This window comes from Neomonachus schauinslandi, chromosome 7 (genome assembly GCF_002201575.2).
Source record: "Neomonachus schauinslandi chromosome 7, ASM220157v2, whole genome shotgun sequence".
NCBI classification, from domain to species: Eukaryota; Metazoa; Chordata; class Mammalia; order Carnivora; family Phocidae; genus Neomonachus; species Neomonachus schauinslandi.
In genome coordinates this window covers 58,159,846-58,178,317 of record NC_058409.1, presented here as the reverse complement: position 1 = coordinate 58,178,317, position 18,472 = coordinate 58,159,846, and the positions used below count along the sequence as shown (strand labels likewise).

The following is an 18,472-nucleotide window of genomic DNA, read 5'->3' as shown; positions in this document are numbered from 1 at the left end:
GGTAATTTTATTTGAAACAGTACTTTCAAAAGGTTATGACTTAGAAAGACATTCTGTCAGAGTTATAAAGGACCTCCTAAGTCCTCTAAGCCAACAGTGAATAGTATTCCAAATAGTCTCAATGTAAGTGTAGATAATCCCCATTTGAAAGTTACTAATTTCAGATCATTATTTTCAGTCTTTAATCTTGGGACTCTAACTTTTGCCATTAAATCTTCCATACATCCATTATCTCTAACAAACACATACACACACACACATCACATTTCCAAGTTCATATCCAGAGGAATAACATCAAAATGTCAGTATATCTAAAATCTAGCAGTATACAATGAACTCAAAAAATAGCTAAGACTAATTAATTTCTTTTTTTTTTTTTAAAGATTTTATTTATTTGACAGAGAGAGACACAGCGAGAGAAGGAACACAAGCAGGGGGAGTGGGAGAGGGAGAAGCAGGCCTCCCACCGAGCAGGGAGCCCGATGCGGGGCTCGATCCCAGGACCCTGGGATCATGACCTGAGCCGAAGGCAGACGCTTAACGACTGAGCCACCCAGGCGCCCCAAGACTAATTAATTTCTATGTACAGGTTTCCTCCCATCCAAAAGTTTGCTTTACACCACTTTGCTTTTACAAAAACCTATGTTAGTACCTGTTTTAACTGACTGAAAGGAATATGAAACAGATTTTTGTGTTTATGAAATGGTACTTGTTGGGGCGCCTGGGTGGTGCAGTCAGTTGAGCATTCAGCTCTTGGTTTTGGCTCAGGTCATGATCCCATGGGTCATGAGATGGAGTCCCACATCTGACTCCACGCTCAGTGCTAGTCTGCTTGTGTTCTTCTCTCCCTCTGCCCCTCGCCTCCTCAAATAAATAAATAAATTTTTACAACAACAAAAAAGAAATGGTAATGGTTTCTTTGCTTTATGCCATTTTGGCTTACAAAAGGTTTCATAGGAATGTTCTACTTTCAGATAGTGGGAAAAACCTGTGTAACTGGTGATTTTTATCTTCATCATTACTAAACACCTATCATAACTTCGCAGCTCCAACCCCTGTGATCTTTTAAGAAGTCCCACAAGTAGCTCCATGATTTTCCTTCTTTGTGTGTGAGAAAAACAGATTTAGTGACTAGAAGTGATACTGACCAAATACTGGCCAAATGTATAAACCGTATGTTCCATAATGACTTAAGATTACATACTGACCTAACTTTCCATAAAATAGCATTCAAATATTTATAGCAGAGACAAAATATCAGGCTGAATGGATGAAACACTTGATGCAAAATAAACTTTCATAAGCTCTGTAGTTTACACAGTAAAAAAACCTGACATGAAATTTAAATTTTGATACTTTTTACACAACAGCATCAGAGTTGAGCTGTGATGGTGTTGTGTAATGGTGGGCTGCGTGGGTGGCTCCATTGGTTAAGGTCCGACTCTTGGTTTCAGCTCAGATCATGATCTCAGGGTTGTGAAATCAAGCCCCACCCTGGGCTCCACACTTAGCAGGGAGTCTGATTAAGAAATTCTCTCTCTCCCTCTGCCCCTCCCCTAGCTCCCATACGCTCCTGCCTCCTCTCTCTCTCTCTCTAAAATAAACAAATCTTAAAAAAAAAAATTGTTAATGGTAAAGACCTCCCCCACAAAATCAAAGAGCTTAATAAATTTGCCAAAGAGAGAGATTTATATCTCTTTCACTGAATTTGTCCATTTTGAAATATTTTTTAAGTTTTATAAATACCCTCCTTTTAATTTTCCTCCAAGAAAATACCTATTTAATTATATTAGAATCAAATGCCTGAAACTTCATTAGATATACTTTACATGGTATAAATAAATAATTTCTTGAAAAAAGTCAAGGATAAAGGGTGGGAATTCAAAAATTTTAACACTAAAAATGATGTCAACTTAGAAATAACCATATACATAAACTGGGGCCATTATTTCACAATCCTTCATGTTTGGCTTTGTGATATACACAAATTCAGAGGGGAAATCATTTACCTTCTTAAAATACAGGAAACATAACAAAATGAACTCCCTACAGTACATGCTTTTAAGAAAACTTTTCAATGTTTTATATATTTTGTTCTGAGATTTAAAAAAAATTTTTTATAAGGTAAGTTAGTATAATTATGAACATCTAGAAACTTCATGACATACCAAGGTTGTCTAGACAACTCATTTAGTAGTAGAGGAGGGCTGTCTTGGAATTTTAAAAGTATATCAAAACATGGGGCGCCTGGGTGGCTCAGCTGGTTAAGCGACTGCCTTCGGCTCAGGTCATGATCCTGGAGTCCCGGGATCGAGTCCCACATCGGGCTCCCTGCTCAGCGGGGAGTCTGCTTCTCCCTCTGACCCTCCTCCCTCTCATGCTCTCTGTCTCTCATTCTCTCTCTCGCAAATAAAGTTTAAAAAAAAAAAAAGTATATCAAAACAAAAGTAGTCCCCTTAAATCCCTTAAAAAATTGATTTTAATGATATCCCTGAAATTATTTTACATTTGAACCTATGTGATTTAACTTCTTATTCTAAAACTTACCTTTATATTCTGCACCCAATCTCAACATTAAGCGCATAGGAAAAACCTTTGCCCAGGGAATCTCTAGCTTCTGAATAAGAATTCCACAAAGAAAAGGATTACTTGGTAATAGGAGATCATCAAGTTTCTGTAAAGTAGGTGTAATAAACAGAAATCCTCCATGATCCTTACTACTGAGAAAACTCTCAGTAAAAGTAATATTGTCCAAGTTTTCTATGTATTTTCCTGGAAATAAAATCATTAATAAAAAGACTTTAAGTTGTTTTAAAAGGCATTCTGAGTTTGAATGTTGCAGTATAAACTTTCTTAAATAACAGCAATGTGGATTTTTTTTCTTATTTCCACACCTGAAGAAGCATCTATTGAATAATTTGTGTGCACAAAGCTCAGTTAATCCTGGAAGTTGGGAATTGTGAACAAAAATCTGAAAATGTTTCTAACCATAGGTGGTTTAAAATTTTTCTCTTTACTGCATGACCATGTGAAAATTCATCATGTCTCCCCCAATCTTACACAGATGAGTATATAGACACGTGTAAAAAAAAAAATCAAGAAGGCAAATATATTTCCATTTTTAAAATTAAAAAAAAAAACTGTGTAAAGACACTAATCACATAAAATGCTAGATTTAAGGAGACTGAAAATGATGACTAAGATCTTTTAAGAAATCATCAATCTCTTCATAAATCTTTAGTACAGTTAGCATAGCCAAAAGCATAAATGCCTTTAGTTAATTTATCCATTCCCTCCAGTCTGAACAATTCAAAATAAAATGCTATACCTTTTAGAGCATCCTTATAGATGGTGATAAATAGTTTGAAGATGTCCTTTGGAATAGTATCTTCATTTGGCAAACATAATAACAGAATAATAATTTCTGCCTGTCCCAAGCCATGAAGTCCATTGGTTGAGAAGTACCAATATTTGTCTGAGGAATCTTAAGTGATAAAAGCATACAACTATAAATGTCAACTTCTGTTAACCAAAGAAAGTAATATAGTCATTCTTGGTATGAAGCATAACTTTTCAAATTCCTTGTTTCCCCAAAGTTCTCCTCACAAAAAAACTTTAAATTGAATTGTATAAGATTAATGTAAAAAAGAGAAAGGATGAAAGACTATCTTATGGAGTCAATTAATAAATAAATAAAAATAAAATAAATAAAAATAAAAGATGCACTATTATGCTGAAATGTAGTGAATAAGAATCAAGTTTGTGTCAGAGAATGAAAGCTGAGAGAGTCAATGATGAGTACTGAGGATTATTTACTTCCTTACTTTTAATTAGGTCACATGTCACTTACTTTAAAACTGTCTTTATTGCTACTAAATCAAGAATCTTGCTCAATTAACAAGTTTCAATTTATCTAAAAGCTATATGAAATACAGTCAATTGTATTATGAGCATCAGGTACAGCTAGGAGCCCATATCCTTAACCTAGGACTGAATGCAGGACACTAGTAAAAATCTTTAAGGTTTCAAGTCCCACTCAATATAAGTTTGCAAAATCTATATTTATATGTGGCTGACAAATCAATATCCAATGCTGCTCACTTTTCATGACTGCCAGTCAAAATTTAATTAATTTCAGAAATCCTACACACCATTAGGCAAAGAAAGATCAATCATTACTTACAAAATACTAACTTGACATTCACCAGTAGATTAGCATTTAGGACAAATGTAACAGGACGAAAACTTTTGCCTTCAAGAAGCAAAATGATCTGCTCATGAGATGGGTGTTCCTCTACTACAGGCACTAAATCATGAAAGTAACATATTAGTTAGAATATGACTTCCTGTTAAATATGCTTGCAATAAAAAAAACCAGATTTATAAATCCACCAATGGCTTTATCAAATTTAGTAACAAAAGCAAATCTATTTCATAAAAATCAGTTAATACCCTAGACAACGATTATATACTAATTTTTACTTTTCTACTTAAAGATATTAACACTGTAATACATATAAATCCTGATATATTAAATTATATATATAGTATATATACAAATACGTTGATTAAATAGCATATTTATACAATTTTAGCCCCTGTACAATTTTAAAACAAACATTTTTGTAGAGTGGATTCCAGACTGCCAGCCACTCCAATTATAAATTCTGAAATTTACAACTCTTAAAGTAATCTAGACTCAGGTTGTACATACTGCTTGCTGCCATATGCCCTATGTCACCAACCAAGTGTAAAAAAGGATCTTGACAATCAACAGGAAAATATGTATGTCATGCGAAGTATAGGGCTTAAGGTATTTCTGCCACTATAGCTAGGTTCATGAAATAGCTCCCAGTGACAGAACAGAGATCCTAAACTTCATTCCCCTATATTATCATGCACAGAACACAATCATTTCAGGTTGCAGGATGCAGCATAATGCCTGGGGTGACAAGGATGTATCCCTAGGGAACTACTCTGAGGTGAGAGCTAGCCACAGAATCTCCAGCTTGGAAAGGACCTTAGAGATCAAATAGGTTCTCATCTTTTACATAGGAAACTGAAGCCCAAAGAGATTAAATAACATGCTTCAAGTCATAGGTGTATCAAGAAGCAGATGAGAAACTAAAATTCCTAGGTTTGCTGTCCAATCCAATACTCTCTTCTTTAGGCACTTTGCACCTTTAAAATGGTATGGAGGGGGGGAGGCTGAGAAAAAAATGATACAGAGTTAAAACTCTAACACAATGGAAGTATTTTCAGGATTCAAAGTGTATGAGTTTCCCTGTCAAACTAAACGTTTTCCTCATTCTAAATTAGGGACTCAAGATGAGATAAATGAGTCATATTTATTCAACTCAAAAGTTCAGATCTTTTTGGAATTTGGTTTCACATAACAAGACTTTTTGTAAACTAAAGATACCGAGCTATAGTACATATTTCAACCAAATTGTCTCAGCTTAAAAAAAATGCATTTCATACATCACAAAATTCACCAGTACATTTTTTCAAAAAACAAAGAAAACCTTTTTAAAATTTAAATAACTATTATCCTACCTGATCCCTTTTCTCCAGATGCAACCAGAAGAGGGGGCAAACTGTCCTCATCATTAGGTAGAAGACTAATCTTATTGCAAACATTCTTGTCAATACCACACAGTAACCTATAATCTGAAGTACTAGCAACAGGTAAATTGCTGTGAACTAAGACATCAGTAGGACTACATGGTCCCTCAACTTCTGCAAAAACATCATCATTTAGTGTAAAAGAACAAGAAGTAGGTAACCCCTCAGTTCCTGTGTTTATAGGTAGTTTTTCCACAGATGGAACCTGAGAAATAGGACTCCGAATTATCTCATTTCTTGTAATATCTCCTATCTCACTGTTTGCTTTTTCCACTGTAGAATGGGCATGATCCACTGTGTTTACTGTCTGTAAAATATGGAATTAAAAAAAAAAAAACCAAAACCATCAGTTCATATTCTCTATTCAACTGTGAAATGCTGATCTCTATAGCCAAAGATACCTTTTTAATAAGAATAAATAAAACCAAAATGGGCTCAGAAACTCTTCAAAAGCCAAATATGCCAAGAAACAGTACCATTTTACTCCTTTAAATTCAGAAGAGTAAGGTTTAGCTTTACCATATCATATACTTGGGTAGGTATTAATGACTTTAATTTTATAGACTAGAAAAAGGAGGCAAGGAGAACTTCAGTATCCGGTACCATATCACACAGTAAGCAAACTTAGTTTAACCAAACTCTCCTTCTGACAACAGCCCAAAAGCCTTGAGTGGGGAAAGGTAGCAAGGGACAGATCAGGGGGAAGGCAGGAAGGAGAATGGTTAGGAAGCAGAGTGGTAGGTGTATTCCTCAATAGTAACCACTAATAAACACTTCAAGCCAGCTTCAATAAAGCCCCTTTCTTTTTAAACTGGCCAAACCTGAGTTAGTATTAAATGAGAAGCATTTATAAACTCAAGTAAAACTTACTAGGCTGTTTAGAACTTTCATTTTGTTAAAATATCAATTGAGGGTAGGTGCTTGTGGTAATTAGGGCTATTTGTAAATTCTAGCTCATGAACCCCGACAAACAGCATACATTTATATGGTATGTGAAATAGAGCAGGATACATACTGATCTTGTCTAATATATACACACAGGATAAACCAGGTAACTGGCAGAGTAGATGCTCAATAAATATCTGTTTACTAAATAAAAGCACTCCTACTGCATGTATGAATACTCGCTTCTATGAATATTTTGATACTTTACAGTGAAAGTTCTTAGTTGGCTGGAATTCTGTATTACGTATCTTTTATTTAACACCTAGCACATTTGTGTAAATGCAAACATAAATAACATTGTCCGATACTTTGCTGGATGTTTGAAAATCATTAAACAAATATTAGTCTAAATTAAATTACTAAATCTCAGTTCTATTTCCCTATACCAGGGGTTCTTAAAATGTGGGTCAGGGTTCTCTGAGGTCCCCAAGACCCTTTCAGGGAGTCAGTGAAGTCCTAGGATTTTCTTCATATAATTTAACCAAAAACAACATATCACAACAGACTGCGTATAGAAGCAGATGTGAGAATTTGTCTTTTATTAAGCCAGACATCAAAGAATTTTGCAAAAATGTAAAAGTGTTATTCCTCTCACTAAACTTTGTTTTAAAATATGTCTCATAAAGATATTATTTCTATTACTACAGCAAATTAATTTTTAAATTAATTTTAAATTTTTTCCACAATTTTAATTAAATAAATTTACTTATTTTATTTTTTTTAAGATTTTATTTATTTATTTCTCAAATTGAGAGAGAGAGAGAACACATGAGCAGGGAGAGTAGCAGGCAGGGGGAGAAGCTGGCTCCCTGCTGAGCAAGAAACCCGATGCAGGACTTGATCCCAGGACTCTGGGATCATGACCCGAGCTGAAGGCAGACTCTTAACCAACTGAGCCACCCAGGCATCCCAAATTTCTTTATTTATTTTTAAAGCAGGTTCATGCCCAGCATGGAGCCCAATGTGGGGCTTGAACTCACGACCCTGAGATCAAGACCTGAGCTGAGATCAAAACTTGGACACTCAACCGACTAAGCCACCTAGGTGCCCCAAACAATTTTAATTTTAATACAGTAATTATCACTAGGTATAACCCACATATCTATAATTCTTTGAAGTTCTCAGTAACTTCTAAGAGCATAAAGGGGTCCTGAGACCAGTAAGTTTGAGAATCATTACCTTAAACTGACATTAAAAAAGATAAAATCTAAAATATATTCACTACATCATGTTTGTCATTTTAGGAAGCTCACAGCATTAAAAAAAAAAGTACTCTAATAATCACACTATGAAATATATTTAAAATAAAATGTTATTAAATTAACAAGTCATTCTTTAGATTCCTTACCAAGGGCGTATCAGGTAAGAGAGGACTCATGTCTTCAGAACATCTTTTACTTCCAGATGATAATTTTGTTGTATCTGCAACTTCACCATTGGGCAGTATACCATCTGCGAACCATACTCTCTTCTGTTCTTTGGAGCATAATCCTAGAATCAGTTTAAAAAGTAAAGCACTTGAGGTGGCGCCTGGGTGGCTCAGTCGTTAAGCGTCTGCCTTCGGCTCAGGTCATGGTCCCAGAGTCCTGGGATCGAGCCCCGCATCGGGCTCCCTGCTCTGCGGGAAGCCTGCTTCTCCCTCTCCCACTCCCCCTGCTTGTGTTCCCTCTCTCGCTGTATATCTCTCTCTGTCAAATAAATAAAATCTTTAAAAAAAAAAAAAAAAAAAAGTAAAGCACTTGAATTTGGTATATTGCAATGATTTAATACTAAATCAATTGGGAAATGTTTTTAAAACCTTTTTGCTATCCATTGGCAAAACCTGCCTTCTCAGTGCTGCAAAGGCCTAAAGAAGTGGCCTTTTGTGATTCATCTAGCTGGAATGGAAGTCTTTTCCTAATTTATACAAACGCAGGAGTAACCCTAGGAATCATATACTCAGAAAAAGAGTGGACAGGAGAGGTTATATCTTTAAGACAGTGGGGGCAAATTTAAAGCCTGTATTACTAAGTAGTGAGTGAAGAATGAATACAATTTAAAGACTAAGGCACAAGGTGGAAAAATGTAGACTGGAGCATGACAGATAAGCAAAGAAAAACATGGGAAGAACAGAAAGAAGTATAAAAAGTCTAAAAAAGGAAACAGGATCACTTGTGCATCAGAGGTCATTTTCTTAAAATTCTTTATTTAAAATAGGTCATTTCTTATTTTTAATGTACTTAATAAGAGAAGCATAATATTTTTGTTCTTATAATGTGGATATTGAACTTTATTAATTTTTCCTCCCAAATTTGGAGGAAATAACTAGATATCAGCATAAATAATGTATTTTCTTTTGTTACAAAGCATCCACAGAGGAAGGTTATGAAAATAGCTGCCAAATGGCTTTATGACAATATAAAAATCAAAGGATCAACATCTACCTTCCAGAACATAATATAAAATTGGAATTACATACAATTTTTGCAGTATGGGTAGACATACTAAATAAAGTATCCTTCATATATTTGCAACACTTTTATAATTTAGTAATTTAGGATGTCAATATAAGAGAACATGTTAATATTTTTAAAGCATATTTATTCATTTTAGAGCTGTAACATACAACCATATATGCTGATCTCCTTATCTAAGTTATAATGACAAATAGAAAATAGCTATATTAAGAAATAAACTGAAATTTGGGGGCGCCTGGGTGGCTCAGTTGGTTAAGCGACTGCCTTCGGCTCAGGTCATGATCCTGCAGTCCCGGGATTGAGCCCCGCATCGGGCTCCCTGCTCAGCAGGGAGTCTGCTTCTCCCTCTGACCCTCCCCCCTCTCATGTGCTCTCTCTCTCCTCTCATCCTCTCTCTCAAATAAATAAATAAAATCTTTAAAAAAAAAAAAAAGAAATAAACTGAAATTCAAAGTAATTATCACAAGTATCTGAATTTGTTTTTAGCTGACATTTACAGTGATTTCCTAGCAAGTTAGAGACTAATAGTTTGTATTTAAAAATGTACACAGGCTTGGGGCACCTGGGTGGCTCAGTCACTTAAGCAGCCAATTCTTGGTTTTGGCTTAGGTCATAATCTCGGGGTCCTGAGATTGAGCCCACTTTGGGCTCTGCACTCAGCAGGGCATCTGCTTCAGGATTCTCTCTCTCCCTCTGCCGACCCCCTGCTTGTTCACTCTCTCACTCTCTAAAATAAATAAATCTTAAAAAAAAAAAATGTACACAGGCTTTACTCAAGGTCCTAAACTACAACAGATTATAAAAAAGAATGGAGAATCCAAAATATTTTAAATAGATTTTAAAAAACATATTTATTGTGGTAAAATATACATTTAAAAAGAGATATTTAAAGAAAGGGAGATATGCCAGTTATCTACCTATTGTCTCTCAAACCCAAGCCCACCCTTCCATAAGGTGCTCTTTGATGGCAGGCTGAAGTCTGGGAAGTGCAACTCCCAGACCCCCTTGCTGGTTGGCTCTGGTCACGTTCTGCCAATAGCATTGGTGGGATACTGGAAGGTGCGAAGAGAAAGAATTCTGTTTCTAGTTCCTGCCAGGATCCTTGCATCAGCAGTACCACCGGATATAGGTGCATGCCCTGTGATTTGCAGTACTCCTACCATCAAGCCTGGAATACTCCTTCATTCACTGAAAACGAATCCTGTGAAGCCCCCTGATGGTTCCAGCATTTGCTATATGGTGTTCTCCCAGAAATCACAACACCAGTCACACCCTGAATCCCAGGTCTGAGAACCAAACACTTCTCAGTACTCCTGAACTGAGTTCTAGAATATTGCCTTTCACATTTCATTACTCCAACCCTAGGAATAGTGGTTGCTTCCTGTAGTTAGTGATCTCTGAGTCACTTGAGTATGCCCCTTTTGCTCTTCCAACCTTCTAACACACATATACCAGTTCCCTGTACCAAATTCCTCTGATATCTAGTCTGTCTCTCTGTCCTCACTAAACCTTATCAAACTAGAAATTCCATTAAAAAATTATCTTTAGTCTAAGACACAGTATTTTTTTCTAGTTACCTTCAACATTCGGTTGTTTAAGTGCTGAGATCGGTAAAGTTGTAGGTGAAGGTATACCGGATGTTTGAGTCTCCTGAAGAGGCTGGATTGTGGCACTTTCATCAGAATGATTAGATTTAAGATTAGAACCAGTTGGACTCATCATCCTTTCAAACGCCTGAGCTAGAAAGGGGAACAAATATTAAAATATTAAAATACTTTTGAACTTCAAAGTAAATTATTATAAATTATCTATTTTTCAAGTTGTGAGGAGAAAGAAATCAGTGGGTAAGCAAGAAAAAGAAGTGGCACTTGGCAAAGATAATGTCCTTACTCCAGTTGGCAGCACTCTACTTCAATATAAGCTACCAATTAGTTATTTCAATATTATATTTGGCATATGTTTATCTACTAAAGAAAATATGACTTTATTTAATATGACTGTCTCTGTTTTTATCCTTGTACCCCTATAGTATATTTTCAACACAGTTCAGAGTGATTCCTTTAAGACATAAATCCTATCACATCATTCCTGTTTAAAATCTTTTAATGGCTTCCCAAGTGGAGTGAAGATTTCAGTTTTTACAGTGGTTCACAAATCCCTACAAATCTTACTACCTCCTCTGCCTTTGACCTCATCTCTCACTACTATCCCACTTGTTCATTATGATCCAGCCATCCAGGCTTCCTGGTTCTTCAACAAGTCAAGCAAGCACTCTCCTAGTGTAGTCTTTGCTCTTACTGTTCTCTCCACTTGGACTGTTCTTCCTATAAATACTCACATAGCTTTATTCTCTCACTTCAAGTCTCTGCCCACATGTCAGATTATCATAAAGCCTAACTGCCTATCATTAAAAAATACTACCTCTTGGGGCACCTGGGTGGCTCAGTCGGTTAAGCGTCTGCCTTCAGCTCAGGTCATGATCCCAGGGTCCTGAGATAGAGCCTCACATCAGGCCCCCTGCTCAGCGGGAGGCCTACTCCTCCCTCTCCCACTCCCCCTGCTTGTGTTCCTGCTCTCACTCTCTCTCTCTCTGTCAAATAAATAAAATCTTTAAAAAAAAATACTACCTCTTGCCACCAATCTGTTACTATCTATCCCTCTTACACTCTCTTACTTTAGTTTAGGATATTATCACCATCTGATATTCTCTTCGCTTACTGTACACCTCTCCCCACATTCCTAAGCTCCATGAAATAATAAACTCCATGAGAACAGGAGTATATTCTGTTCACAACTGGAGCTCCAAAATGCAAAAGACTGCTTGAATATTGCTGAATGATTTTTCATCCAAGTGACATGGAACAGCACTGGTAGCTCTCCCCTCATCATTTCTCCAAACCAATCTACTATAAATGTCGCCACTGCTAAAGTAATCCTCCTCAAGTGCCACTGAATGACAGCACTCTCATGAAATGGCTTCAACTCACCAAATAAAATCCATACATCTTACTCTGGGTTTTGAGTAATGTCCAACTTGCCCCAAATCTACCTAATGGCACTCACATGCAGGCTTCCCTGAAACTTATACAGTCTCAGCACAACTTCCTCATTATCTATAATCTCTAATTAAACTATCTTTTCTTTTAATCCCTCATGGAATTTGTCTTACAACCCTGTGCCATCTTTCTCATCTTATTTAATAACATTATTTTATTTTATTTTTTTAAGATTTTATTTATTTATTTGACAGAGAGAGACAGCGAGAGAGGGAACACAAGCAAGGGGAGTGGGAGAGGGAGAAGCAGGCTTCCTGCTGAGCAGGGAGCCCAATGCGGGGCTTGATCCCAGGACTCTGGGATCATGACCCGAGCCGAAGGCAGACACTTAACGACTGAGCCACCCAGGCGCCCCTAATAACATTATTTTAAATGATCACTTCTACCATCTTCAACCCTAAGGTTGATATTAAAATAACTTGTATTTGTTTTTTTGTGGTATATAAATTAGTGTTACACAGAACCATAAGTGCAAATACATGCTATATCATAACACTATAAATAAAACAGATAACTAGATAACCATATTCATTTCAAGGTATTTTCTTTGATAAACCAAAGCATGATCTCAACATCCTATTGAGTCTCTTTAATGACTGTATCTTCTCCTCTCCTGGAAACTTACAGTCAAAATGTTTTAATGTTCACCCAAAAATCTGACCTATCAACTCAAATAATGTTTCAGATCTTCATGGCTATTTATTTTTCAAGTGGGGAGAGAGAATTATTATGGGAACTTGCTCTCATATTTCTGAATTCCAGCAGGTTGTCTGGCTAACAGCTCCAGCAGGCTTCTAGGCTACTGAAATAGCACAGGAAAAAACAAAACAACTATAGAGTCTTAACTAACCTCTTCATAAACAATGTTGGTAAGATGGAAATATAAAAAGTTTACACTCTATTATCTTCCAGAGCAGAGGTCAACAGCAGGGAGAAAAGCAGCTTACCTCAGGCTAACAGACTCACATCAGAGCTTTTTGGAGAATTGCTGAAAAAAGTTATCTTCATTCAAAAGAGAAAAACAAATTATTATCAGGTATTTATTCTCCTGGCTAACAGGAAGCAATACCTGAGCTAATATACAGGTCGAGTACTGAAAAGTCCCAAATACTATTTGCTGGGAATTAAACTGTCAACAAATCTTTGGGAAAATGCCAAGAAGCACTCAAAAGAGCAAATGTGTATTTGAGGGAAAAAAAAAAAAACCACACACAATACAATGCACATACACACACACACACACACTCTGTGAGAACACAAATAAGACCACCAAGATAATTGCTGATAATGGTAGTAGCTAAGCTAGGGAGCCAGAAACAATGGGAAATACATACAAACAAAATTCTAAAATTGAGAAGAGAAAAAAATGTATGAAACAAAAATGTGCCAATACTGTGACAGATATGAACTTATCTATAAAATCATAAATATTATTACCTTATTTTGTATTCCCATCTTAGGGTGTAATTTCCAAAAAGGTGGGAACTATTATCTTGCCTTATGCTATTAATTTATAACACTGAATTCTACTTATTGTTAAGTATTCTATAAATGTTTAGATTAGGATGAAAGATGACAATGATGATGACAAACAAATAGGCAGATGAAATGCAGCATTTAGGGACTTGGTACCTGTTAAAAGTTAATGAACTGCCACTCCAGAAACTGAATGCTTCCTTTCCAGATTGGTAGTATTAATTGTGAGAGTAGAACAAAAAGAAGAGAAACCAAGCCGTGGGATGTCCCACCTAAGCCAGATAAATCAACACTAGGTCCTCGCCTTAAGAAAATAAAGAAGTTTATCTTTGTCACAATCCAATTGTTTTTAAGATGTATTCAATTACTGGAAGAAAATATGTCAGGTTAATACTCACCTTTACTAATAGTCTCAAAGCAGACTACACATACTCTTGCTTCCTTTTCTAGATATTGTAGTTTACACTTCCTATTACAACAGACACCACAAAATACCTATAAAGAATAAAATATCAAATTTGGTTTTGTGTCAAGCACGTTTATACCTATGGAAGGCAGGGGGAGAGGAGCCAAAAATCTAATTAACCAAACACCATTTTTCTGATTATATAAATAATTTTTCTGATCACTATAATCACAGGCAGTTATTAAAATGATTCTATTTGTTTTACTTCAATGAGGTTTCTGCAATTTAAAATCGTGTCTCTGACAAGGAGAATTCCTTTAAATCAATTCTGCTAATTGGAAAAGAACAAAAATTTTCTTTAATGAATAGGTTTATAATTTTAAAAGTTTTCTGTGGTCCTTTACTTAAAACTTTTAAAAGTAGAATGTTATTATTTTTCTAAAAGAGAGGAGGGTTGATCTAAGACCAACATAATACTAAAAAATGCTGAATAAAAAATGCAATGTTATTTCTATAGGCAACCCTTAGAGTTTATAGACAAGGCAGTCAGAATGCAAACAAGGTCAGCTTCAGCATTCTGAACCTTGTGGCAGCCAATTTGCTTCCCACCCCCCAACGTTTCCCTAGATATAGACTATAACACTAACTGCAGAGTGGTCTTGAAATTAATTCAATGATACAGGGGTATATTACTGAATTTGGGACATCTCATGTGTTAATGTTAGAGGGATAAAGACATATTCTTAGATTTCACAAAAACTAGTAATTAGCATTCCTCATTTCCCAGTACATCATACTCATGACAAGGTGACATTTAGTCACCCTCAAGCAATCTATAAAATGACAGTGCTTTATATATTTCCATGTAAGTGAAAAATGATTTTAAACTATCCACAACTTTTAATTATCTATTAATCAGCTTTTTTGTCACATTAAATTTCACTTTCACTTAAAATGTCTCGAAAGAATAAAAGACAAAGATTTTTAAACTTACTTTCCCACATGCTCGGCAGTGGTGTCGCCGTTTCGTAAAAGTAAATTTGACTTGGCAGTTCATACAGTTTGGAGCTTCTGAATCAGGAACCCAAGTAGGTTGTTTTTGGCCCAAAACCAGGCCTTCTTTGCAAGTGTTTACAGGTACAGATTCTTCATTCACAGTTACAAAAGTGGATCCACCTTCAAAATTACTTTCTATATCAATGTAATTAGAGTTGAAGCTAACCTGAGGATCAATTGTAGAATCGGTAGTACAAGTGGTTGGAACACTCGTATTTGCTATGCTGGGCTCACTTTCAGGCATATTTGGAATATCTGGCTTATTTGGTTCCTTTGAACCCCTTGGTCTTGATGGAATGCTAAACAATTGCTTTGGTCTGGCCCCTCCAACATGAACAGATTGACTGGTAATATCAGAGACTGATAATTCATTCGTAATCTCAGATTTACTGTTAGATAACCCTTGTTCAACTGGAATTGTACTTTTTTCCCCTAAAGAAAGGCCACCATTTTCTGTTGTATTCTGTTTATCAACTGTTTCACAAATCATATTAATGCTAGGACTTTCTCCAGTAGCGCCTGTTTCAGCGTTGAAATACATATTATTGATGCTCCCATCATCTAGGCCTTTCGTGTCTATCTGATTCATTTGAGATTTTGAGTCATTTACACTTTCTTCAAACGATTTTATGTTACTAGTCTGAAGATACTGTTCAGTCAGAAAGGCATCAAGTTCAGCATCACTAATTAGTGCACCACTTTTCATGCCCTCATCAATATTAAAGTAATCTAAGTCTTGCCCATCAATATCATTACTTGAAAAAGAGAGACCTTCACAATGATCAGGAAACACTGGGGCACTAGCACCAGAAAGCTCCATCTGAGATTCTGTAGCTATAGAAGAGTTTGTGTTACCAGGGTGATCCAAAGACTCAACTCTGATTACCATTTGGTTGGACTCTACCTTTCCATTTCCCACCTGTTCAATTATGTTTTTACATTTTTCTTGTTCCAAAAGATCAGTCTCCTCCAATGGTTCCCCACCCAGAATAACACTCTTCTGTATTTCTTCATGCACTGGCACTGCATCTTGTATGTTATCTTTACGTTCATTCTGTGGTAAACAATCACCATGTGCTTTACTTTCAATTAATGATCCACACAAAGACCCAGGTACTGGAAGACAGGGCAGTGAGGAGTACATCTCTTCACCTGAAACATGTGGAGTTGGAGAGGAATCTTGAATTACATCTTGATTATCTTTAAGATCTATATCTCTTGAGCCTTCTTTTGCAGACTGTTTTATAACTATAGCAGTCCTATCTTCCTGAAAGGAAAAGTCAGGTAATTTGAAATTTTCATCTTTTGCATTTGAATTATTTAAGTATAAATCTTCATTTTTTGGAAAACTGCAAGGCAAAGCACTTGTGTGGTCTCCTTCTTCTAAACATTCTGTGGCAGCTATGACTGCCACATCTACTTCCTCTTTTACCAAACATTTATCGGCTTTCAGTAACTCACATGGCTGGTCCTTGTGTTGTAGGCTGTCTTTGGCATCAAACATTTCGGAACTTTGTTGAGTCAAAACAGATGGCATGTTAAAATCAACAACTGGTTCTAACTGATCAGAGATCTTTTTATCCTTTAAATTCTCTTTTACACTGTAATTACATGAATCTGAAGGTGTTGTATCTACTTTTATACCCAATTCTTCAGCTCCACTAATTTCTCTGTTTTGTAATTCAGAGTTGACATCATTCTGTTCCTCTCTGACAGTATTATTACCACGGTCTGTTGAGGAAGCACAAAGAGTTTCTGACACTGAAGATAAATCCAATCCAATCAAAGAATCTGCACTAGACCTAAAATCATCTGGCAATAACTGTTTAATATCTTCTTCACTATTAGTTACATGAACTAAGTTACCCATGTCGCTTATCAGATCACAGACAGGTTTACTACATCGTCCCATATAGAGAGGCTGGATTTCATCTGAAGTGCCACCATCCACAGAAGAAAGGAGATCAAGTCCTGTTACATTTTTTTCATTTTGTATGGAAGTTAGTCCCTCAAGCGTTTTGTTCAGGGAAATCTGATTTGTTTCATAGCATGTTTCTGATGAGGCACAACAATTAATGTATTGTTGATCCTTTGGTAGCAGTGAAGTCAGTTGTGAGGAAGCCAACTCTGAAGAAACTGAACAGTGGTTAGAATCAAATGTGTTTTGCTCATCCTGGAGATAATCCTGTTCATCTAATTAAAATAGAGATACAATGTTATTCAGGAAAGCCAAAGCAAAATTATCACAAATATGTTTTTAAGACTCCTAAACTAACTAAACTTTTGTTTAGATCAGAAATAGGCTACTCTCTTACAAAATGATAACCTCCAAAAGTATTTTTATTTAGATTTAAACTACTTAGGGTTTTTACTTTTCAGTGTAGATGTCACAATGTGATAAAAATTCCACCTAAAATAACTCAGTTGCATTATAAAAACCAGACTGAGGAAAAGCTGAAAAACAATCTAACTTCTTGGTTCTCTCTCTCTAGTTTCCTAGTCTTCATTATCAGCTGAGTAAAACATCTCTCATATTAATGAAATACCAATTTATGTAAAGTTTTCAAGTTGCTTTTAGCTGGCTCATGTTGATTTTAAAGGTCTTTCTTTTAGTTAAATTTGTATCTGTAGAGAAAACTTCTAGTTTCCTTACTTCTATTTCTGGCTATTGGTTCTATTCAGTATAAGAATAGGCTAGTATATTATAATGAAATGTGAACTTACACAATATAACCATGTGACCAAAACTGAAACCAAATTTTGCTAAGAGTACTCTATATCCGGGATAACTGAATCACAGACACTTAAAAATTCCATTAGCAGCAAAAATTAAAAACCAACAAACCTGGATTCTGTTCAAAATCATCAAGGAGTTTGTCCAAGTCACTGACTGCTGCTTTAAAATAACTGTCCATCCTACTTGTAGACTTATTCAGAGTTTAATCCTTATATGCCTAGAAAATAAAAAGTTATGATAGTTCATTTAATTCTCTAACATATAAATATTACACCATCTACTGAATACCAAGAAACATAGTCAGGAAAAAGACATAAATATATTGCTTTGAGGAATCTACAATTTAATTAGGAAAATTGCCTCCTTATATACAAAATGACATGAAAACCAACTCTAACAACATTACATACATACATACACTACTGTAAATTTTAAAAGACTTACCTAAGTAACTTATGTTACTTAAGTTACATAAGTCAAAGAAGAATTCACAATTGAAAGCTAAAAATAGTTATAAGTACCATATACCAAATATAAATATATAATACAATAATATAAAATATACTACATACGAGTAAAAATACTTCATACAAACACTTGTGGGATTCAGCAGAAGTGGTACTTCAAATGCTTAGAGCTTTAGATGCTTATATTCAGAACAGAAGATTAAAGACTAATAAGCTAAGAGCAGGAGTTAAAGAAATAGAAAATGAAC

The 18,472-nt window shown here is 35.5% G+C and overlaps 1 protein-coding gene across 1 annotated transcript in view; it reads right to left on the bottom strand.

The window, feature by feature from the left end:
* The window catches only part of ZFYVE16 (zinc finger FYVE-type containing 16), a 33,511-nt gene extending 15,553 nt beyond the window's left edge, over window positions 1-17,958 (bottom strand). The window contains exons 1-9 of the mRNA XM_021699758.2: window positions 17,866-17,958; window positions 14,959-17,213; window positions 13,957-14,053; window positions 10,604-10,765; window positions 7,919-8,061; window positions 5,557-5,932; window positions 4,184-4,306; window positions 3,329-3,484; window positions 2,548-2,772 (exon numbers count right to left, since the gene is read on the bottom strand). Coding sequence (XP_021555433.1) covers window positions 2,548-2,772; window positions 3,329-3,484; window positions 4,184-4,306; window positions 5,557-5,932; window positions 7,919-8,061; window positions 10,604-10,765; window positions 13,957-14,053; window positions 14,959-17,213; window positions 17,866-17,935 — 3,607 coding nt within the window. The 5' untranslated portion in view covers window positions 17,936-17,958. The remainder of the gene's footprint in view (window positions 1-2,547; window positions 2,773-3,328; window positions 3,485-4,183; window positions 4,307-5,556; window positions 5,933-7,918; window positions 8,062-10,603; window positions 10,766-13,956; window positions 14,054-14,958; window positions 17,214-17,865) is intronic.
* Window positions 17,959-18,472: the final 514 nt, after the last annotated feature.